The sequence below is a fragment of the Neolamprologus multifasciatus genome, chromosome 9 (genome assembly GCF_963576455.1).
Source record: "Neolamprologus multifasciatus chromosome 9, fNeoMul1.2, whole genome shotgun sequence".
NCBI lineage: Eukaryota > Metazoa > Chordata > Actinopteri > Cichliformes > Cichlidae > Neolamprologus > Neolamprologus multifasciatus.
Window position 1 is genome coordinate 15747030 of NC_140447.1, and position 23944 is coordinate 15770973.

The 23944-nt window shown below is 42.4% G+C and overlaps 1 protein-coding gene across 2 annotated transcripts in view; it reads right to left on the reverse strand.

The window, feature by feature from the left end:
- The window catches only part of pola1 (polymerase (DNA directed), alpha 1), a 66806-nt gene that overhangs the window by 39731 nt on the left and 3131 nt on the right, over positions 1–23944 (reverse strand). For both annotated transcript variants that reach the window (XM_085172228.1, XM_085172226.1), the window contains exons 10-26: positions 23587–23759; positions 23354–23466; positions 23009–23122; positions 22857–22931; positions 22617–22755; positions 22328–22482; positions 22131–22215; positions 21893–21954; positions 19833–19922; positions 19617–19733; positions 19334–19509; positions 19038–19167; positions 15635–15754; positions 15447–15537; positions 15231–15355; positions 14947–15096; positions 14024–14146 (exon numbers count right to left, since the gene is read on the reverse strand). In XM_085172228.1, coding sequence (XP_085028354.1) covers positions 14024–14146; positions 14947–15096; positions 15231–15355; positions 15447–15537; positions 15635–15754; positions 19038–19167; positions 19334–19509; positions 19617–19733; positions 19833–19922; positions 21893–21954; positions 22131–22215; positions 22328–22482; positions 22617–22755; positions 22857–22931; positions 23009–23122; positions 23354–23466; positions 23587–23759 — 2038 coding nt within the window. The remainder of the gene's footprint in view (positions 1–14023; positions 14147–14946; positions 15097–15230; positions 15356–15446; positions 15538–15634; positions 15755–19037; positions 19168–19333; positions 19510–19616; positions 19734–19832; positions 19923–21892; positions 21955–22130; positions 22216–22327; positions 22483–22616; positions 22756–22856; positions 22932–23008; positions 23123–23353; positions 23467–23586; positions 23760–23944) is intronic.

Genomic DNA, 23944 nt, shown 5'->3' on the forward strand with positions numbered 1-23944 from the left:
GGAGCCCGTTCGGAGAAGTGTGTTCTGCCTCCACCTTTCAGCGCCTGGGACTCGAGTTGGATCCCACAGAGCGCATTTCAACAAAGAGACGGCGAGACACTGTTCAGCTGAATCAAGCATGTCTGTCTCACAAAACACACTGTTTATTAAAAACTCACCCGTTGCATCCAGGCATGTCGCCAAGGGCACGGGAAAAATGTGTGAAAAACACAGAAAGCATGTTGAAAAACATAATGCCCCCACACACCCAGACACCACCGGGGTTGATTCCCTCAGTGGTGTCCGGCCCCATAAGCGCTGGTCAAGCGCGGGCCACCCGCGCATGCGCAGTCGGGTCTGGCCCGAAGGACCAGTTTCCGCCACAAGAGGGAGCCAGAGCTCCGTCTACTGTGGAGTGCCTGTCTTTGGGGCCGCTGTCAGCAAGAATAGAGAGATGGCGAGCTCTCGCTGCGCCAGAATGGGTTGTGAGGACATTAGAGCGAGGCTATCGTTTGCAATTCGCAACCACCCCTCCCAGATTTCACAAAGTGATTTTCTCTCTTGCAAAAGGCGAATCAGCCAGGATCCTGCAAGAAGAAATAACTACCTTGCTATCAAAGGGAGCAGTACGAGAAATACCCCAGGAGCAGAGCCAATGCGGCTTTTACTCAAAGTATTTTCTCGTGCCCAAGAAGGGAGGGGGACTGCGTCCGATACTGGACCTACGGGCTCTGAATCAGCATCTGAGGTCATACAAATTCAGGATGTTGACGACCACCACTCTGCTGCATGTAGTGCGCCCAGGCGATTGGTTTACATCAATAGACCTGAAGGACGCATACTTTCACATCCCTATTTACCCACCTCACAGAAAATTCCTGCGCTTTGCGTTTCAGGGCAGAATGTACGAGTACCAGGTCCTGCCGTTTGGTCTCTCACTGAGCCCTCGGGTATTTGTGAAATGCACAGAGGCAGCCATAGCCCCACTGAAGAGGCGGGGCATCCGCATAGCAACATACATAGACGATTGGCTGCTGCTATCAGAGTCCGAAATAATGGGAAGAGAGCACACCAGGTTGACAGTGGATCATCTGATGGCTCTGGGTTTCACCATAAACTACCAAAAGAGTGTCCTGCAGCCAGCTCAGGCCATCTCTTTCATAGGAATAGCTCTAAACTCCGCCTCGTACAGAGCATGTCTCTCTGTGGACAGAGTAAAAAAAATGCTATCACATGCCGGCATTTTTCAGTTGGGAAGATATCTCCCATTCAGAAAATGCCTGCAGATGCTGGGATTAATGGCGTCTTCACTGGCAGTCATTCCACTAGGCAGACTGCATATGAGGGAATTTCAGCGATGGGTTGCATCACTGAGACTGAATCGAAAGGGCCATACCTACCGCTATATCAGAGTGACAGCAGACTGCGCTGCAGCACTCCACTGTTGGAGAAATCCCACATTTCTCACTCAGGGGGTGTCACTGGGGGCTGTCACAGCCAGAAAGGTGGTGACCACGGACGCGAGTCTCACGGGCTGGGGTGCTACTCACGAGGGCAGAGCAGTGAGCGGCAGCTGGGCCTCACAACAGAGGGGTGCTCACATAAATTGGCTAGAATTGCTAGCAGCATTTCTAGCACTGAGACACTTCCTTCCCCTGTTGAGAAACCACCATGTTCTGATCAGAACAGACAACACCACTGTTGTGGCATACATCAACAGGCAGGGCGGGTTACGTTCCCGTCCCTTGCACATGCTGGCTCGCAGACTGATCATGTGGAGCAGCATCAATCTGTTGTCACTGAGAGCTACTCACATTCCAGGAGCTCTGAACTTGGGAGCAGACTTAATGTCCAGGGGAAACCCGCAGTACGGGGACTGGACCCTGCACCCACATGTGGTGACCCAAATCTGGACCCGCTTTGGCCAGCCACAGGTCGATCTGTTTGCCTCGAGGGAGAACGCTCAGTGTCCACTGTATTTCTCCCTGAGGGACCAGGAGGCTCCGCTAGGGGTAGACGCATTAGCTCACAACTGGCCACATGCTATGCTTTATGCGTTCCCTCCGCTGGCCTTAATTTCTCCCACTCTAACCAGAGTGAGAGAGAGAGGGCTAACAATGATATTGATCGCCCCAAGGTGGATGAGGTCCCATTGGTTAGCGGAGATTGTGCCCCTCTTGTGGAGCGAACCTTGGCCTCTCCCTCTCCGACGAGACCTAGTCTCCCAAGCCAGGGGGGAGATTTTTCACCCTCACCCCGAGCGCCTTGCCCTGTGGGCTTGGCCCGTGAGAGGTTGAATCTGAGTACGGCAGGACTCCCCCAGGGTGTTATAGCCACTATTCAGAGTGCTAGAGCCCCCTCCACAAGATCATTGTATGAGAACAAGTGGAGGGTATTTGAGGAATGGTGTGGAAAGTCTCACACTCTCTCCTTTCAATGCTCTGTGACAACAATTCTCTCCTTTCTCCAAGAACTGTTAGATAAAGGAAAGGCCTTTTCCACAATGAAAGTATATCTAGCAGCCATTTCAGCCTGCCATGTGGGCTTCGTGGATGGCCCGGTGAGCCATCACCCGCTAGTCTGCCGTTTCATGAAAGGGGCACGACGGCTCCACCCGGTGTCTAAACCTCTCGTTCCCACGTGGGATTTATCCCTGGTGCTGGGGGCAGTTTCACAGCCACCATTTGAACCACTAAACCAGGTGGAAATAAAAATCCTGTCTTTGAAGACTGCATTGCTCCTGGCTCTCGCATCTGCGAAGCGTGTCAGTGATATTCATGCGCTGTCAATACACAAAGAGTGCACCCGATTCACGCGGGATAACTCTAGAGTCACACTCAGGCCAAATCTGGCCTTTGTGCCCAAAAATCCTTATCTCCAATGCACCCCATTGGAGCTGGAAGCTTTTTGCCCTCCTCCTTTCTCCTCCCCTGAACAGGAGCGCCTACATGCTCTCTGTCCAGTTAGGGCTTTATGTACCTATATGGAGAGAACGAAGGCTTTCAGGAGGTCGGATCAGCTGTTTGTTTCCTGGGCTAAACCACATCTTGGCAAGCCCGTTAGCAAACAACGCATTTCCCACTGGATTGTTGAGGCGATCCAATTGGCTTATTCCAGCACGGGTCTGCCCCCCCCGGAGGGACTTCGTGCTCATTCTACCAGAGGGATGGCAACCTCTTGGGCCCTTTTTAGGGGTGTCTCTATAGAAGAGATATGTGCAGCTGCGAGCTGGGCTTCACCTTTGACCTTTGCAAGGTTTTACAGGTTGGATGTCACTGCACCGTCTCTAGCCCACACTGTGTTAAGTGTGGGTCCCCACGAGACCTCCTAAATTGGCAGTCAGTCGTTCAGATAGGCTTATCTGGCAATACGGGAGTCTGCATATCCCCATAGTGAGACACCGAAACGAATGTTTGAAAGAGAACTTGAGGTTACTCTATTCCGTAACCCCCGTTCTCTGATAACATGAGTGAGGTGTCTCACCAGATCACCCTCCTTGCACGAAGTGAGGAAGAGGTGAGCTTATCTTGAATGACGGGTGACGCTGCGTCACACCCTTTTATAGGGAGGAGGGTGGCCCCTCCCTGACGCAAGCGTCACGACTGCCAGCCAATACTGGCTGGAGTAATGATATAGAGGCTTCTGAGGACAACGCTGAGAGAGCGTTCCCCATAGTGAGACACCTCACTCATGTTATCAGAGAACGGGGGTTACGGAATAGAGTAACCTCAAGTTTTTACACAGCTGAATAAACGTCAAGCAGACAACTGATTATTAGAAGTGTGAGATGCTCGAGATTATACTCCGGTGTCCTGTTATATTTTAGATAGCAAGGAGCAGATGGCTGAGTTTATTAAACTCCACCGAAACAATCTGCAAAAGTCATTAAAATTTAATAAACTATCATCTTGTCTTTATTTTTAGTTAGCACATACCTTAAACACTTCGGGCTGTAAGCTAATGATAGTTATATAAGAGCAGATGCATGCTGGTGCAATAAGCTGTACGTTTTACGTCCAATGGATGCATGATCTGATTAGTCGACTAATCGAAAAAATAATCGGTGACTAGTCGACTATCAAAATAATCGTTTGTGGCAGCCCTAGAGTCCGGGTATGATAGATCTTGAAATTCACAAATGCAGTCATCAAATAGACACCATGGATTGTATTTCATTGCTTATTGCTACTTGGCACAATACACACCCACCAACAGAGCCCAGGACAATGTTTTAATGCAGGCCTGCTGATGCAGACAGTAAACGAGAACCATCTTAGAGAAACTTAGCCATGCTCATTATCCTCACAGTGTCAATCATTACATCAACAAAACTCGGCTAAAACTCTGCTTTTGTACTCCATCTTGAAATCTCCAGTAATACTTTTTTTTTTATAATAACAAAACAGCAAAATAAAAGCATTGAAAGGAGAAAGAGCCAGGAGACGAAGCTGAAATGATGGAACGGACTGAATAAAAAGTGCAGAGACGTGATGAATGGGGAGATGTGGGAAAGACAGACAAGCGAGCGAGGTGAGAATGCGTTGATGTAATTGATGTGTGGACTCATTTAGACAGGTTTTCCATATGCTGTCAGTTCCAGCAGGACAGACTGCTTTAAGGAATGAACTGTGTGAAAGACAAGTCGTTTGACCATGACGCTGGAATGTGTGCAACTGACAGTGTGTGTGCACGCGCGCTCATCTTTAAACACATACCGGCATACACATACTATACGAACCAATGCAAACACACATCCCCAGGGGGTAAAAAGAGTGCATGTACGTCTTCACCGTGATGACTGCACTCGTCAGCACCGTGAATGACGCTCATTCTGGGCCAAACATCTGAAAAAACTCAGCAGAGGGGCTCACAGTGCTTAATGTTAACCTGCTAACATCAATCAAATTGATCGAATCAGTCTGTACCCTCGCTCGGCTTTTTGCGCTGATCGCATTTTCGCTCCAGCTACGAAATAAGAGTTGTTCTTTCAATTTTTACAATCATTACTTCTGACTGAGTTTTGCCATCTTAATACCTGCAACCAGTGAAGCTGCTTCCCTTAGTTTAACCATTTTCTACAAAGTGAATTTAGATAATCTATTCAAAATCTTCCAATTACCGAGTCGCTCTTTTTCCCTCACACTATAAAACCAATTTTCTAACATTCCTGCCTCTCATCCTTTCCGGCTCCTTGGTGTTAATACAGTGTAAATAGACCGGACAGTAATTGAGCAGCTCGCTGACAAGTGCTCCTGCAAAGTGAAGGATCAGGACAGAACACATGAGACTGAATTTCTCACGTTTGTAATCACAGTTTCACCTCATCCTTCCTTTTGATGCCACATTGCAGGTGAGGGCTCACATGTCAGGTTGCATTCCTTGGACTGAGACACCAAATAAAAGGACATACCTTGCAATAAGTAGAATATATTCTATTCTGTGCGTACGCTGCAACATCAGCCGCTGCTCTGAGTGGTCACAGTCCTAGCCCCGCCTTCAAACCAGCCATTTCAAAAGCAATGAGATTATGTGCCACAGTCTTCGACCGTAGAGTGCCTAGCTTTGGTTCATTTGATTTGAAATAAATAATCACATAGCTACTGCAGACGTTTAGTTCACATTAATATGGTCATACTGAATATTACATAGTCCCATCTGGTATCGCGAGGTTTGCACTGACCTAAACCAATGGTTCTCAAATGTTTTCTACCATGTCCTATTTTAGTATCTGAAACAGGTGAACGCTCTACAACCCACAGTTTAATTAATCATTAAAAAAAATATCTTTTGTGATCACTGCAAAAGATTTATTTAACAAACTCAACATTTTTCACCTGGCCATCAAGAACACATCTGCAACGCTTTGCTATCCAACCAGTGTGCCCCACTTGAATGCAAACCTTGCAATAAACATAAACCTGTGACTTGCAGCAGAGTCAAGACACTGCAGTTGGCAGCAGCAGCATTTTCAGACGCTCCAAGTTTAGATTCAGAAGTTAAAGCATTAGTGCGGTATTCCTGCACGAGTTTTACACTGACATGCAGCTTCCATGTGGCATTTTTCCTTTGCACTACTAATTTTTAAAACCTCATGTACCCAACAAATCTGCCTTGTGCCTTAAACACACAGACTTTGGGGCTCCAGAAGATGTACTTTGGTTAAGTGGTACTACCACTAGTTTGCACTTAAAGATGCCAAAAAAAAAAACAGAAAAGAAAAAAGTGACCAGGAGTAACAACTACAGGAGGCAAAGTCTAAGAGAAATAACACCTCCTGTCCAGCTGAATAAAACTCAGACTTTAAATCAAAGTTTAAAAGGGAGCAATGGATTTCAGACTGAATATTTTTACAGAGCCGCTTAACACAAACCCAGCTACACTTTTTAATACCCGTCCTAATATCTCACTGTAAAAGCTGCATTTTCCCACCGTCTTTGACATGACTTTTCACAGCTTGTAATTCTCTTTTCATTTAGTGCTTTTAACAGCGCCTCATGTCTTTGCATGTGCACCTGTGTGCCTGCACACGAGCTGTACCCATTAGCTGTGCATTATTGCACCCTGTCATGCTAATTGATGAGTGGTTCAGCCTTGTTGTGATATCCTCCTTTTCCCAGCTGTTGCTCAGCTTTTTGTTGGCCTCATCTATTAGGGCCTTACATGTCTTGTTGTCACGTCAATCTCGTGTATTCTTTATTTGAATCCACTACCCCCCCCCCCCCCCCCCCCAACCGTCACACTCATACACTTCTCATCAAAATATCTTTTGTCTTTTGCCAGGCTGTCATTTTAATAAGAATATTAGTCTTAACTGACCTGCTTGGTTGAGTGATGAGTGGTTTGCAGACTGAAAGGCAGCAGTAAAGACAAACGATAAATGCGCGAGCCCCCCCCCCCCCCCCCCCCCCCCATTATCATTACATTTTGAACTCTGGCACACACACATACACGCCACATACATCCTTCTGCTGATCAGCAGATCAGAAGCGGCATGTTAAACCTCTGTGTAGCAGAGGGCCCTTGTAAAAAGAGTCTGGGGCACCAGTGACGATTGTTTTGAAAAGCACTCAGCTGAAAAGCATTTTGGGATGACAGTCGGTCGACTGAAATAGCACCTGTGGAGGAACACACCACTGTCAGAGCTGGGGGGTGGCGGGGTGACATACACACAACATGTCCACAAGGCACTTGAGCACACACACACACACACACACACACACACACACACACACACACACACACACACACACACACGTTCGCAAAACTCTTTCACGAACACAGCCTCGCACACGCAAAGATGCATAAAAGATTTACAGGCTCTCTTCTGCTACCGTGAAGTTATATCTGCACACACCTCCGTACACACCCACAGAGACCGAAAGCCCTTCTTTCACTAAAATGATTTCACTTGCACGCATGAAATTCACGAGCACAGAGCACAACACACACATACACACACACACACCTGTCCTGGCAGATGCCATAGCTGTGTTCTCATGTCTGCCATCGGGAAGGTCAATCTGTTGTAAAGCTGTGACTGATTTAATACAACCGGCCAAGATCACAAACGCCGACACTGATTGAAAATAACTCAACAATGACAACAATCCTCCTGCTGTCCGCTCAATTATAATACTGTACTTTAATAGCAGGAAAAGACGCATCCTGGTATGTCACTGCATTTTCTCAGCCAAGTTTTTAATACGTTGTCAAGTAAATAAGCAATATAATGGCAGATACACAACAGCAGCAGTGAAGCCAGACTTTTTATTACTTTTATTTATTTTATTTTTTTAAATGGGGGTGCAATACAGCTGTCACGGAGACAAAAAAAAAAAAAGAAGTGAAAATTCTTGTGGCCAATAATTAAATCATGATTATCATGAATTTAAATGATTATTCCTGTTTTTGAAATCTACGCCAAATCAAATCTATGGCTCTATCGAATAGAGTGAGTGCCTGGGGAATAAAGGAACAGTCAGAGGGACTTACTAACTTTTGAAAGATGCTAGACCGTCGAAGTATCAACTAAATATTGCCACTGGTTGGTGGGGAGTGAATTTGAGAAAATAAATGGTTCCCAAAAAGCAAAGCAAAGGAGAGAAAAAAAAGGGGGAAAAAGCACTGGAATGCAATAAAATGTTAAATCAATGATGATTTAATCTCAAATATCTGGTTTTACTAATCACTGAAAGCTAACACTATAAATAAATTCAACTCACTCCACAGGGTAAATAGTAATGCTATTTTGGGGGGTCAGTCACTATAATTATTGATGATTTAGTATTGTTATTATGAATTATTTACTACTATTATTAATACTAATAATATTACTCGGTATGGGTGCCATTGATTTAGAACAAAGTCACTAAAATGAATTTTAAAAACTTGTGCTAACAGTTACTGAAGTTAATCTTTTTTAAAATGTTAAAAGCTGCGTTTGCAAAGACTCAAAATGTGGTTCTTCTTTATTTAAAATTTAAATAGCTGCTCACTCATAAAACATGTTCATGTGGGAACAAAATCCATAGAATAAATAATTCTGAAAGAAAACAAACCTTTATTTAGTTTATTAGTATTTATATAGAACTTTTCAAAATAAAGTTATAAAGTAAACAAATAAATACAAATGCACGCCAGATGAATCCATTATCAATTATAATCTCTGTCATAAGCTCATTCTCACATGGCCTCATTAGCAGGTGTTACGAAGTCGCCGTTTAAACTCTAAGCCCCTGCGCCGTCCACCGTCCGCCCTCAGACATGCTATTGATGCCAGAATAGCAGCACTGCTCCCATGTGACTATTTGTTAAGTCCACTCCTATCAAGAGAAAAGCCCACTCTTTAAGAGGACTACAGGATCATGGAAACATCGCAGCCCTCATTTCCCCAAACGCACCGGCGGCGTAGGCAGGCTTATGTATTCTTATGTCTAATTCAGGGAAATGTAAAAATGACCACTGTGATTCTGAAACCCTCAATGAAAGAAATGAGGGCAACAGTATTTACTCAGATGACATCAGAGCATGCAGTCTGACAGATGCGACCACAAATGAGACGTGATAGGTTGGTTCAGGTATTTCTGTGTCTAATTCTGGGAACTGATTTGTGATTCTTGAGACAAGAGAGATGATACAGAAGCAGAACAAGGGACACCAGGGGCAACAATATTTACTTAGACTTCATTACGAGCACATGCACCCTTGCACACACGTACGTACGGCAGAGGGTTTAACCTAAACCAAACTCTGACCTCTCTGCACCCTCAGCTCCGTTACAGAAGCCAGCTTCTATCTTCACTCTGTATGCCAGCCAATAATGTCAACTACGAGCTCCTGTCAGGCTGTTTTTAAACACAAGGACAGAGACTCAATTACAGCAGAATGGCTTTTAGGAGTCACCCTCCATCCTGAGAGACACACACCTGCTAATGGTTGTCAGATTTGCAGGCAAAAGGGTCAAAGGTCAAACCAATCTGCGATCCGCAACAATAAGCAGCTTCCCTCGGCCTGCGCTGTGAACATCACTCGATTAGGACGACGTAAACACACCATCATGCAAGAGAAGCAGGCCAAACTAAACAATTGAGAATTTTAAAAAGCGAGTTTCTGATTTCATAAACACAAATTAAATTCAAGTATAGACTCTGCCATTTCAAGTGACTAGAAACATTAACAATAACAGGTCAACGATGGAAAAAAATCATGTAGTTGTTCTAAACCTGCAGCTGATTCGTCATCCCTAAGCAGGTTTGCAGAAACCTTCCCCTCTCCCCCAAATTAAATTCTCCTCATTTGGTGGATGAATTCAGAGATCCAGCAGCCTGTGGCCAAAAAAAATCTTTCTGGTGTGACAGATGCATTTATCAACCCATTAACAAAAAATAAAAAAACAAATCACATGTGTGCAAGCTGTCTGTCTGTGTCATACAACCATTTCTCTGCACCCAAATGTTCTCTGGCGAACATACAAAAGAACCCGAAATAACGCTGAGGGATTGAGGGGGACATCAATCTGTGGAGGACCCTTGACTGTGTAATCCTAAACCTTCACCTTCCCCTTAATACCCATCATCCCCCCCTTTAATACCCACACATACCAGGACAGAACAGGGCCACAACAAATGGTCCCGACAAAGGGCAGAGTTCGGCCAGTAGCACTTGTGCACGCACACACAGATGGGTAGTAACACATGCGGGCGCGCGCGCACACACACACACAAGATAGAAGACATACCCAAGGAAGACGCACAAGAATCAGGAGGAGAGGTAAGTGGGGGGCTTTCCCCTCTTAAGTTGGCAAATTTGATCAGAAGGTCCACAGCCAAGGGTCTGTCAACCCCCATCTAAGCCCAGGGCTGCAGCCTGAGCCATCAGGCCACACTGGGGGGTTAGGCCTCATTTTAAAACGAGAGCGAGAGAAAGATGAGAGCCGGGCCAATCAATAAATACAGAGAACACATGAACATTCACTCTGGACACTCATCCAAACAGATGAAGGGAACGCACGCAGGGGCGCGAGAGGAGGGTGGATTTACACTGTGGACAGAGTGGTGATCAGTGTACATGTTACAATTACAAAAATAAAAAGCCTCCTAAATCATGAGATGAAAGTGGAGTGCAAATGTGACGATTAAAATGGGGGTGGGAGTGCAAATGGCAATGCCCACAAATACACTAGAAACCCAGTTATAAATGCCAGCTGGCTTTTCTGGCTCGCTGCAGTCGGAAACTACCGAGAACTACTCGGCTTGCCTCCTGTTAACTTTAGGACTCTGTACAATTCAGTAAAACAGACACATTTGGTTCGTACTACTGCTGATCTGCTGCTTTTCCTTGACGAGCCAGAGAGCATATGATGCTCAAGTGCTGGAAAAACTGTCCTACAACAATCCTATTTTAGATGCTATAAGATTTATACACACACACACATTTATATACAAGTAAAACTGTCAAAAAGTAAATTTCAAAGAATATCCTCCACAACATATTGCCTTATTATCAGTGGGCTGGTGCTGAAGCCACGCACTCTCCAAACACACAAACTGCTATATAAATAGAGTTGTGGTAGGATCATAGATACAAAGTAAACAAAACACTGAGATTGTGTGAAGTGGGATCTCCTGCTTCATCAGCAAGCCGAGGTACGTGTGTGTACACCGCACACTGACTGATGACCTTTTTGATGCACGTCTCTCCAATTTGTCGCGTCACTCTAAATCCAATTTGCTTACAGCCTCCTCGCCACACAGGACAACTTGAGAAGTTTTAGAAAACTTTGGAGGAAATTTTAGTTTCCAACAAACCTGCAAAGCATCTGAATCACTATTAGTATAAACACTCAGCTGACACATTATTAAGTACACCTTGATAAACCCAATGCAGTCTAATGAGACTTTCTGTATAAAGGCTTATAATGTTCAGCAACTGTAAGGATAACTGTAGAGTAGTAAGGTATTTGATCCTGGCTAAATGTATTTGTGTCACATTGTGAGGCTTGGAGGTTGACTTCATACTTGGGTGGCTGTAGCTCAGGATGTAGGGCCTTTACTAACTGAAAGGTGGGCCGTTCAATACCTGGCTGCTCCCATCTGCATGTCTAAGTAAGATACAGAACCTCAAGTTGCTCCTCTGATGCGTTCATAAAAATGTGAATGTTAGAAAGCACCACTTAGGAAGAAAAAAGTGCTGGGGTGACTGAGGCGTGTTGTATAAAACGCTTTGAGTAGAGTAGAAAAGCGCTACATAAGAACAAGTCCATTTACCGCTGAACATACTAATTAGAGCAATAATTATTAATAATACTAATTAAGGAATAATCATTTCATTGAGGAGTAACTGCAACAGAAAATCAGGTAAAAATCAGGTAACCAAGCGACTCTTTAATAACAGTAATTTATGTTTTTATGCTTTATTTTGATAGGACAGGTGGAAGAAGCCTGGGGCAGACGCGCATGGCTTGCACCAGGCCTCGAGGAGGGTTCGATATTCCGTGGCAAACGGGTTAGTTGACCAAACCTAATCTACACCCTGCCCTCTTCTCAACACTGAGGATACAGCCATCTGCACCAAGTACCACAAACAGTATTAAACATGGACATGGCTTCCGGATAAAAAAAAAACCAAATAAATAAAAATGCATTCGAAATGAAAACACTCTTCAAGGCTTCAGAAACCAATTACTGTAGCTACCTCCATCTTTTATACTAACCATAACAAGGACTCGGCACTGTTAGTGTGAGCTCCATATGGGGGCAAAGGAGTCTCAGATTCAGATATAGATTGGGATGATGTCTGCTCAGCTCTTAATGGTAATCCTGTTAGCATGCTATGGATAATGGGCAACAAAAATGCTCCATTTCTGTGCGGACATGAAGCACAAAAACAAACAAACAAACAAACAAAAACAAAACATCTTTTATATACACATGAGTTGTTCTTAGACTTTTTCAAAAGCAAGGTCAATTTCACATCCTTCCAGTCCCACCATTACAAAAGAGATCCAGCTGCATAATTTTACTGTTACACTACTTATGCTTCACAGGTTTTTAATACAGCCTTGGTTAGATATGTATAATCCCATTATGTATGATGCAAACTCCCTTTTGCTTCAAGGACATTGGACATCAGTATCTGTATTCTCAATGTACCCAATCTAATCTGTTCTAGTGAAACCTTCTTACTTCCAGGCACCAACAGAGTGATCAGCTTGAAAGTGTAGCATATAACTATCTTAATGTGACTCACTAATGGTGACATCTGTGTCAGCATTTCCTCCAACTAAATTTGGATTTCTGGCCCTCCTGTGATAAATAACTTTGAGGTTTCAGCTTTTATACAACAAATAAATCAACAAGAAAGGTTGTGAAAATAGCTGCTAGCTGTAAGTCTATTCCACATGATTAAATTAGGGCTTCTAAATCTAGCAACACGGGCAAGAGCAAAGCCTTCGAATAATGGAAATCTAGTCTACTCCTTTCACGAGAATGGTGATGCTTCCCAGATTATGTAAAGCAAGCAGGAGGTACAAATGTAAATGAACCCATCTACCTCAGGCTGTTGATAAATACGAACTACAAGATATAAGCGGTGAAGTGTTGAGGGACAGAAACTCCCACCTGCAGCAGCAAATCCAATACACAACTTTAACAATGTAGCTCTGTCAGCTGAACAACAAGCATGACTGGAGGCCCAAACGGACTGACAAAATAACAAACACGCACAGTGAGTTACTGCCCTGCCCTCTATTAGGGAGCACAATGAGTGTGTAAGGGGATCTTAATGAAGGACTCCCCTGAGGCAAAGCCTGATGCCTCTGCTGAGGACTTGTACTGTTAGAGCTCATTAAATGAACATGAGTACTACCACTGACATAGTGGGAGAGTGTGAGTGTGTGCTCATGTGTGTGTGTGGGGTGTTCAGTTACAATACCAGCTTTAGCTGTTTATGTCATGCAGTACACATGCTGCTTTGCACCAATTTATTGAGCGTGCATGCCCCTGTCATTCCATTTGTGTGTTGAAAGAAGTGCTTACACAATGAGACTTTAAATGGAGAGTGTTAGATTCAAGAGTGCCCATGGCATTCTGTTATTGGAAAATACTTGCATAGTGTCACTGATATCACTGAAAATAAGGCAAGTCTCTTATTCTGACTAAATGAAATTGAAGATGTAATCATATTTGGGAGACAAAAGGGCACAGGGTGTGGGAGAAACAAAGACATTTGTAGAAACAAATGTGAGTCAGGATAAAGCAGAAAACAAATGACAAGTCAAAGAAAATAGGCCAGAGTAAGGAGTGTTGCACAGTGCTGAATATAATGTAGCAGTGCCCTCTTGTGGATGAACGTGGGACTGTTCTTTACACTTTTCAAAAGAAAGTAGGATAAACTTGTATTTAATCATTCTCAGTGTTTTTGGTGCCAACCAAAGGCTTTGATCCCTTTTATAGATCCAGATACTGCTCTAAAAAACAAAGCTTTACAGCTAAAACGCTCGGGGTCCACATAGCCTACAAAGTCAGCAGTGTGTTTGTGTACTCACCTCCCTACCCTTGTGTGTAACCAGGGCAGCAAGTGGCTTGGCGTAAAAGCGGCTGTAGCTGAATCCCAGGCAACCGTACATACTGTTAGCAGTCAGCTTCAGAGCCTTCTGACGGATGTCGTACTGAGGGACAAAAATATTCCAATGGGAAAACCGGCTAAAATAAGTGCAGCGCAGCAAAATATGCAACAACAGATTTAATTAATCTGATATGATATGGTGTGGCGCTTTCAATCAGTCTCATCTAAGTTTCTGCCATTTCTTGGGTACACTGTTTTATATACTGCACTGATTTTTATATATTATTACACATCGTTTTTCATTTATTGAGTATGTGTGCAACTTCAGCCCCCTTTCCATTAGTACCTACTCGGATCGACTTGCCAGGGCTTGACTCGGATAGTCTGGTTTTGCATAACAATTGAATACCACCTAATGTGCTTGGTTGTTGTTATAGCAACACGTCTGAGCATCCCGTGACGTAATTAGTATGCGACACGAACGCTATAACAAAGGTGGACATCGAGGCGACGATAAACCTGCTGCTTCGTCTGTGACTTTTCGTCCGACTTGGGGACCACAGCATTGTTTCTTGTAGCCATTTCCCTCGTTGCTGGGGTGGTTTTGAATTTCGTAAACAAGACGCCACTGATTGGCTGATCAGTGGCGTCTTGTTTACGAGTCTGATGACATCGCATTTTAGTACCTGCTCGGATCGCTTTGGAGCCCTGTCAGAGCAGGGGGTACCAGGTACTATGAACTAATGGAAAACCATGGTGAGTCGATCCGTGTAGGTACCAATGGAAAAAAGACTTTTCATTCACAAAAGACGTCACATGCAATAACAATAAAGCTTCTCTGTTCTATTCTGACACCAGCTCACAAATACTACCCCTACCGCTAGTGTGTGTTCACGTGTGTACCTGCAGGTAGAGATCTGGGTTGATGTCTTGCTGTTTCATGAGCCCTTTGACCTGCTTACGCCGTTCAACCAGCTTCCTGATTTCTTTGGGCAGGATTCCCATTTCTAGGTTAGGATCTGGAATCTCGGGAATTTCCTCTGGGTCATCCTCCTGTTGCCATGAAAACACAAGTCAAAAGTGTGTAAATGAATTGAATCTTGAATCCGAAGCATTTAGGATTAACGTAGCTGGACAACAGGCTCAACCTATAAACACAACTTGTGACCACAGTTTTTGAACACTACCTCTTTCTTCTTCTGGGAGTTCTGAGCCTCCCTCTGCACAGTGGTGAAGCAGATGTTGAACTCTTGGATGATTGAAGGATACAGACTGTTGAAGTCAAGCAGCAGCACAAACTTATCATAGAAACCTAAAAATGAGAAGAAGAGAGTTAAAATAATTGCGTAAACATGAAAAAACAAGGTGAGTAAATACATTTTTTTGACATGCCCAATGCTTACCAACTTTAGGATCCAGCACCAAACCTCCAGCATAGGCTGCCTTCTTCTTCCTCTTGCCTTTGACTGCATCCACATCATCTTCGCCTTCAGCCTGGAAAAAAAATAAAAAAAATAGAAGCTTTATTTCAATTAACTAATTTGGAAAAAACAAAAATTCAGCTGCGTGTGTTATTTGGCTGCATCTTCACCGTCTCGAGCTGTGCTTTTTTGAAAGAAGGTTTGTCAGGGACGATGTAGTCTTTCTCGTGGAAGGCATGAAGCAGCAGGAACTCGTTCCTCTCAGAGCGGCCTCCCATCAGAGTACGAGACTGCAGAGACAAAGCAGGGAGAAAAACTCATTTTCCAGGACATTTTCTGTCACATACAATTAGAGCTTCCAGAACAAGATGTCAAAAAATTATTTTTTTTTTTTGCCTCAAAGAAAATGGGAAAACATGTTAGTTTGGACTTGAAACAAGTTGGTAAAAACCCGAATGAATGAAGGCCGACATTTAAAAGAAAAATAGTTTTGTGAAGTAAAACTGATGTCTTTGTCAGACAAGCGTGAGTGGATTGTGACAGCATTTTTAGTTGTTTTTACTGATATCAGCATTATAAAAATTTTAAAAAGTAGATAAAAGATTGAAGAAAAACCCGTCAACCCATGTTACGAGTACTGACATTGTATAATTTGCCCACCAGAGGGCACACTGCAACTTCCCTGTTGGAAACACACATTTGGACCAAAGAGCTGATCCAAGCAGAGCTGGGTAGAACGGAAATGAGTAAATAAACAAGTAAAAATAACAAATGTTGGGAGTGGGAAGTCTGTTTACTGTATTGTGTGTCCAAAAGACAAAAGGAAAAAAAAATTATATATTAGCTGATAAATTCAAATGTCAGATTTTTGAATCTCTGTTAAAAAAAAGCTACAATATAGGATATCAGTTGGTCTATAGTCACTGTAAATCTGCCCCAACTCAATAATCAGAAAGGCAGAAAGACTACAGTGTGAAAATACTTTGTGTGATCGCCCTGAAATACATGTTTGCTATTTTAGCTGAATCAAGCTGGATACCAAAGGTCATGTAATTCTGTTATTGGTACTAAATGCTAAATTTATGATATCAAGAAACTCGTAAAAAAGGAATTAATTGAAAACTCTCATTTCCAACACCAATATGTAAAACTGCAGCTCCTGAAACCAGCTGCTTTAAAATACGACCCTACAATTAAATTTTATGCTTTTTGAAATGAGCACTCTGAATAAAGCTGCTTTCAACATCTCACCTGTTGCTTTTGCAGAAAATACCAAGATACAGAAAGCACATGACAATCCAGCATAAAAATATCAACATCTTACCCACAGCACACAGCCCTGACATCAACGCCATGCAGACACATAACGATACAGACTGTGGCTGTTCCCATACAGTGCTACTGACATGACCCACTTCAGTAGCTTATTTAATTTTGGTGTTTTTTGTCCATAAAGCCAGCGTCACCTTCAGCCTGCTTACTAAATAATCTGCATTTGTCTTGATGCACGCTCAATCATATAGATAAGGAAATCTCAAAAATGATGATTGTTTATCTTGACAGTGTTTTCAGTGGGAGAAACACTTCGACACTCATCCAAGTGACTTCTACAGATCAGTCTTGAGGTCTTCTATCAGTGGTGCTGGGTTCATTCATTATGCAAATGCATTGTTTATTAGGGGTGGGGGGAAAAAAATCGATACTGTGTAGTATCGTGATATTTTGTTTGCTAATAATGTATCGATACAGGGACAGCAGAAATCAATATTTTGTTACAAAAAACGTCTTTGTGGAATGGACTTCAGAGCATGTTGATCAGCTCCTTTTTCTGAGCAAGAATCCTGACATTCCTTCACTGTCCAAATGTGTTTAACTTTTTTTTGGCAGCAATAAACATGTTTTATTTTAATTAAGTTTAAAACTTTTATTTAATGTAAAAAAATATTTTGTTTTAATTTACTTTCAAATTCTTCAGTTGCTGAAGGGGCTGCATAGTTTTCATAAATTGCATAGTTTAGAATAGCTATAATTGTACCAGATGGTTGCATTCAGTTAAGTTGGACTAGACTGTAATACAAACCGTTCAGTTTGTCAACAATAAAACTGAAATGAGAGAAAGACTGAGTGTGAGATTTTGATATTAGATAAAATGAATATTGATAAAGTTTACCTTTATGTACAGAATCTGAATATTGCAAAATATTTTTGAAAATTGCAATAATATCGTATCGTGCGTTAAGTATTGTGATAATATCGTATCGAGGGATGTATGGTGATTCCCACCTCTATTGTTTATAAGGTTGGAGAAACCTGCAGTCAGCTGAAACTGAAGATGAATACAATCATCTTTTTGGAAATTGGCTGAATTGCATCACTTTTAAAAATATGAAGTCCAAGGAATAAACAATAAGTGTGGAAACTTGTGTGAGAAACCTAAAACCTAAATGTCAGATGATGATATTGCTATTGTGGCTTAGACTTGTTATGCTTTTCTTGATCAGCTGAGAGAGAGTGCATTACTAGAACGCTTACTTCAGTGTCTCAGTGAAGTTAAATCCCGGTTGGCCTCCAACTTCCTTAACTTCAATGAGAACAAAACCGAAGTGATAATTTTTGGACCAAGTGGCAATCCCAGCACCTCCCATTTTAACCTGCACAGTCTTTAGGCTTTTATTAAATTGCATGCCAAAAATATTGGGATTATATTTGACTGCAATTTCACCTTTGAAAAACAGATTAGCTCAGTTGTACAGTGGTCTTTCTTCAAACTGAGGCTTTTATCTAAGGTGAGATCATTTTTGGGTGATTCATGCTTTTATTACATCCCAGCTGCACTAATGTAACTCCTTATATGCTGGAGTTAGCCAGACCTGTCTGGCAAGACTGCAGTTGGTCCAGAATGCTGCAGCTCATCTTCTGACACGTACTAAAAGATGTGAACATATTTCCCTGGTGCTTGCCTCTCTTCATTGGCTCCCTCACCACTTCAGAATTAACTTTAAAAAATTTTATTGTTGACTTACAAAGCCCTGAATGGACAGGCTTCCAGGTATTTGTCTGACCTCTTGCAGCCTTATGCCCCCTTTAGATCTCTTAGATCAAGTGATCTTTTGCTTTTAGCCATACCAAGGTCGAGGCTGGTTCATAGAGGTGATCGAGCATTTGCAGTCGTAGCGCCTAAGCTGTGGAATAATTTACCCCCACACATCAGACAGGCTCCTACTGTCTATCTTTTTCAATCTTATCTTAAAACACGTTTTTATTTACTGGCTTTTAATACAGCATGAGAGTTATTTGTTAATTCATATTTGATGTTTGGTATCAATATTATAGGTTATTTTAATAGGTATTTTGTATTTTTGTACAGCACTTTGGTCAACGTTCCTGTTATAATTAAATGTGCTATATAAATAAATAAAATAATAAATAAATAATTATAAGTATGTGACTAATTGACTGTTAATACTCTGGTATTCTGCAAACTGTCAATTTGAGTTTTGTGGCTCAGCCAAACTATAAGATCATTGTGCATGTTAAACTATGTTAAAGGAAGAGCAGCATTGTCGGCATTACCATGACGTTTCCAGCAATACTGGTGATCTGCAGGGCGAGTGGCAGCACGTTGAGCTCACACATGATCAGGAGGATCAACTTGGCGTCTGTCCATGTCAACTCCAACAGGTACAGGAGGTGAGGAGAGTCACTGACACACATATTCATTCATATATTAATGTACACATATTATTTCCCACATTGATTTGTGAGCAAAGAAATAACATGTAGAAACTTTATAGATGAATAACACAAAAGAAAGGACTTGTACGTCTTATCCTGTGTTTTTGGTGAAATTACCCTTTACATGTGTTTACCTGTAGAGGTTTTTAATGTCTTCCTGCGGGACTGTGATTCTCTCAGTCTTCAGCACCTGAGCAGTGAGTTCAGTCAGATGATAACTTTTACAGCGAATCAGCTCTTTGGCTGAGATCTCCACGTCACAAACCAGACGGCCACAGGTGGCGTTCTTCTCTGCAAAGGCACTACGACCCTGCGGATTCAAAAGCACCAGCACAAAAGAACATAAAGCTTCTTCTTTTCTTTTTTTTTTTTCTAGTACGTTCGAAGTAAAAATCCTCAGCAAATTTGTTTCCTTACCCCTAATTTGGGCATATTGGACCTCCTAAGGCGTCCAATTTTTGACCAATGGGGAACCTTACACACATTGATGCGCTGGAGAAGAACTTCCAAGTCAAATCCAAAGATGTCATGACCCTACAGAAAACAAACATGTACAGTGTTTTTAGCGACAAAACAATATAACTTTAAACCCAATTAAAAATCATTATCACAATCTCAACGTCTCCTACTCACCACCAGCACATCAGGGTCAATCTTGTGCATCTTGGCCAGGAAGAAGCCGAGCAGGGTCCTCTCTGTAGAAGCGATCTCCACCTTCCCATTCTAACAGAGCGAGTCACACCGTCAGTGTCTTCACTAAAATACAGCACCCTACTTCTGACATACAGTCATCAATCCAAAATATGTTTTTGACTGACATTTATAAATTATACTGTCTGTCAAACAAATAAATGCATTTATGTGTTTCTATTCAAGTTCCATGGAAAGCAGCAAAATTAACTGAATTTTAATCACATTCACTATTTTGGCTTCCCAAACTTCAATGAGTGATATTGGAAATGCATGCTACACCAATAAAACAAAAAGCAAATCAAGCGTTTCCTAAACGCAGCGATGCGCTACTGATAACAGACTATCGATAGAAAAATAAAAAATTAAAATAACTGGCACAGCAGAAGGTGAAGCTTGTTCTAGTAAAGTCCAGTATGATGAATGGAGCAAAAACAAGAGGAACTCCAATGCTTGCTAATATGAATTGTTAAAATCAACTAAGACCTCCGTAAGTGTCCAATGAACATGGTGATTAACAAAAGGAAAACTGTTAACAGAAATGAGAAAGAGCTATCAATCTGTCAATCCTTTCCGTGTCCGGGCCGGGTGAGGTTGGGGTGGCTGTAGCTCAGGTGGCAGAGCAGGTCAGCCACTAATCAGAAGGTCGGTGGTTCGATCTCAGGCTGCCTCCTGGCTGCATGCCAAATATCCTTGGGCAAGATAATAACCCCATGTTTGCCTACTGGTGGTGGTCAGAGGGCCCGGTGGCGCCAGTGTCCGGCAGCCTCGCCTCTGTGGCTACAATGTAACTTGCCATTGCCAGTGTGTGAATGTGTGTGTGAATGGGTGAATGACTGAATGTAGTGTGTAAAGCGCGTTGGGGTCCTTAGGGACTGAGTAAAGCGATATACAAATGCAGGCCATTTACCATTTAACATGCTGGACAAAAAAGCAGTACGGTATGTTGCACCCCGTTGTGCAAATATTTGTCCGAAGTGACCTGTACTGTATATTGACAGAGGAAAAATAGAGAGGAATGTGTTTGTGTCACCTGAGTCAGTTTTAAAGTCTACAGGCAGAGTACGGACAACATCCAGATGATGAATCCCAGATTTGTGCACTAAACGTTAGTATGCATTAGGGCTGGACGATTTTGCATAAAATGAGAATCACAATTTTTTTGCTTAGAATTGAGATCACAATTCTCTCACAATTTTCTTTTCCAATATAAATATTTATTGCGCTTATTAACTGCACATCAACTTCGTAACAGTTGAGACTGAACATAAAAACAATAAATAAACATAAAAACAACAAACGTCTCATATTTTGTCGTTGCCACAAAATGTTGTACTGCTTGAAATTCTGTCTCCACCGTTGCTCGACACTGCGTGTATAGAGCAGGTAGTGCAACAATAGAAAAATAGTTGCGGGACGGCACTGTGTAGCGTTTGTCTAGGGTGTTGATCATTTTCCTAAATCCCTCGTTTTGCACAGTGTTGATGGGAGCTATATCTTTGGTCAGGTGATAAGTAATAGCCTCCGTAATTTCTTTGTGCCTGCGGAAGTTCAACGTGTATAGGGAAGCGCTGTATAAGGTTCCCGTTATTGATGTTTAGGTGGTTGACCGGGACGGATTTTCTCCTGTCACTTTCTCGTCATCCCTGACGTGCTCTCCGTTGTTTATTCCCTGCCAATTTTAGCAGCCAGCTTCTGTATCACGTGGTATAAGGCTCCGCCCTTGTCATTTGTTGAGCAGGAAGAGTGAGCGCTTGTTTTAATGCAGATTACGTCCCGGATCAAAATGCGGTACAATTGCCGTCGTCTTTTTTTTGTTTTGTTTTTTTTTTTTAATCGTTGTCATTTGGAAATGAGATCGCACATAAGTATGAATTGAGATCGCGATTTTCTAACGATTAATCGTGTAGCCCTAGTATGCATGTTTAAAGCTGCAGTTTGTGAGTATGCAGTTTATGAATGAGTGCAAAGACGATGAGGTTTACGTCTGGATACGCGCTCACCTTCTTTCTCACAGCCTCGTTGAAGTCATAAGGAAAGATGCAGTCAGCTGGTCTACTGATAACTGAGAAGACAAACAATAAAATGACAAGCCCACTCATTTAGTCTTTGGTTTTACTTCTTAACTGACATTTTGTTTCACACATTAAGGCTGGGGATTGTTAAAATAAACAGCAGTCTGTTAAATAACTATGCATACAAAGACTACATTCTCATGTGCGACGCCATGAAAAAACTCACCGCAGAAATGAGTCTGGTACGGAGGCTGAGGAGGAGCTTTATCCATGTGGAAGCGATAGTGTATAAGTGCAGCTAGAGACACAATCTGCAGGGGAAAACAACTGCATTGAGTCCTCACTTCTTTAGTATTTCAGTCTGTTTGCAAAAAGCATAAAATCGTAGTATCCGGCAGGATATTTGATCGTGTGTGTTCTGACCTCATTTTGGTGAGTTTTAGGGTTCTGGACAGTCTTGAGACTGATGGACATGACAGTGAGTGGTGGAGGTGGGAGATCTTTGACGACGGTGATTAAATCACTCCTCAGAGAGAGCGCCTCCACCTTACACCAGCTGACCGGCTGGTTCATTAGCTCTAACATCGACACAGTGAAGTTTAGAGACAAAGTCTAACATGTCATCTGAATTTTTTTGCAAAATTCCAACAGATAAAGTTAAACTTAGTAAAATCTTTCATCGGTAATACAAAAGTCTACATCTCCTACTCACGTGGTGACTTGATATCCAACCAGCAAGGGCCTTTAATCTTCCTGCTGAGGAGAAAGTGCTCCAGACTGGATGTGTTGGTTCCAAAAATGTGGGAAAATGTCGCCCCCTTGAGGTCAGAAGGCAGCGAGGGGAACTCAGCCTGCGAAACAATATTTCCCAAAGGATTAAAGCTAATCTAAACATAAAGAGCTGGATAAAACGTGGACAATGAGGGAATAGCATATATACAAGTCTGCTCACAGAATATCTGACTTCCAGGTACTCGCACTGAGTGGGCACATCAGGAATTTCAAACGCATAGTTCTTCTCCACTTTCTGTAGGACAAGAAAAAGAAATCAAACACAAGCTAAAAAACATGACTACATTCACACTTTACAGTCCATAATCAGACCTTGGACTTGAACTTCATGATCTTAAACTTCTCAGAGAGCTCATTGAACTCTTGGTACACATCCATCATCCCTACTGGAGTGTTGGACACCTCCCCGGTCCTGGGGTTTGTCTTCTGTTAAATACAATACAAACACTAATTAGACTTTTAATCAGTAGATATTTCTGTATAAAATTTACATCTCACTTTTTAGATTCCAACAAATATAGTTCCATATATTTAATTGCTAATATTGTGCAGTGAAAAACAAATAAAAATACTACTTAACTCAATCATAGTTAAACAACACAATCACATAGCTTTCTACTTTCACAGGTAATTAATTTTTCCACAGATGAAACTTACATATTCGCGAGGTAGGAGGTACATGGTCCGCTCAATGTTCTTGATGCTGACACAGCAGCTGACATGAGACTTTGCAGACTCAATCCACACTTTTCCAAACAGGTACACCACACCTTTAATTTAAATTCACATATCAGGGTGAGCTCTACAAACCTGCCCATGATTTTTTTTAAAAAACAGTAAACGTAACCGCATTGTATTTTATCCTCACAGTGGGTGAAAATGGGACCCACCTGGTTGGTTGTATGGGTCTTCGAAAGCATCCAACCAATAAAAGCGGAAAACCTGCTCCCCGTCTGGGCCCTCCACCAGAGGAAGTTGGCTGGAATCGACCTGCACCTCGGCCGGAGCGTCGTTACCTCCGCCCTCCTCCTCTTGTCCCCAAGAGCTTCCAATTCTGCTGGACCTTAACAAGGAACACAGCAAAGAAACTGCTAAAAACCCATCTGCTCATATGTGAACTATTCCAGTTTAAGAACATAATTAGTTCTGTGGGTCATGCTGACTGCACAACGTAGTCAATATATAAGCAGGCAACACAAGACTCCCACGTTTTTAAAAGCAAGTATGAAGAACTTTAAATGCTGCTCA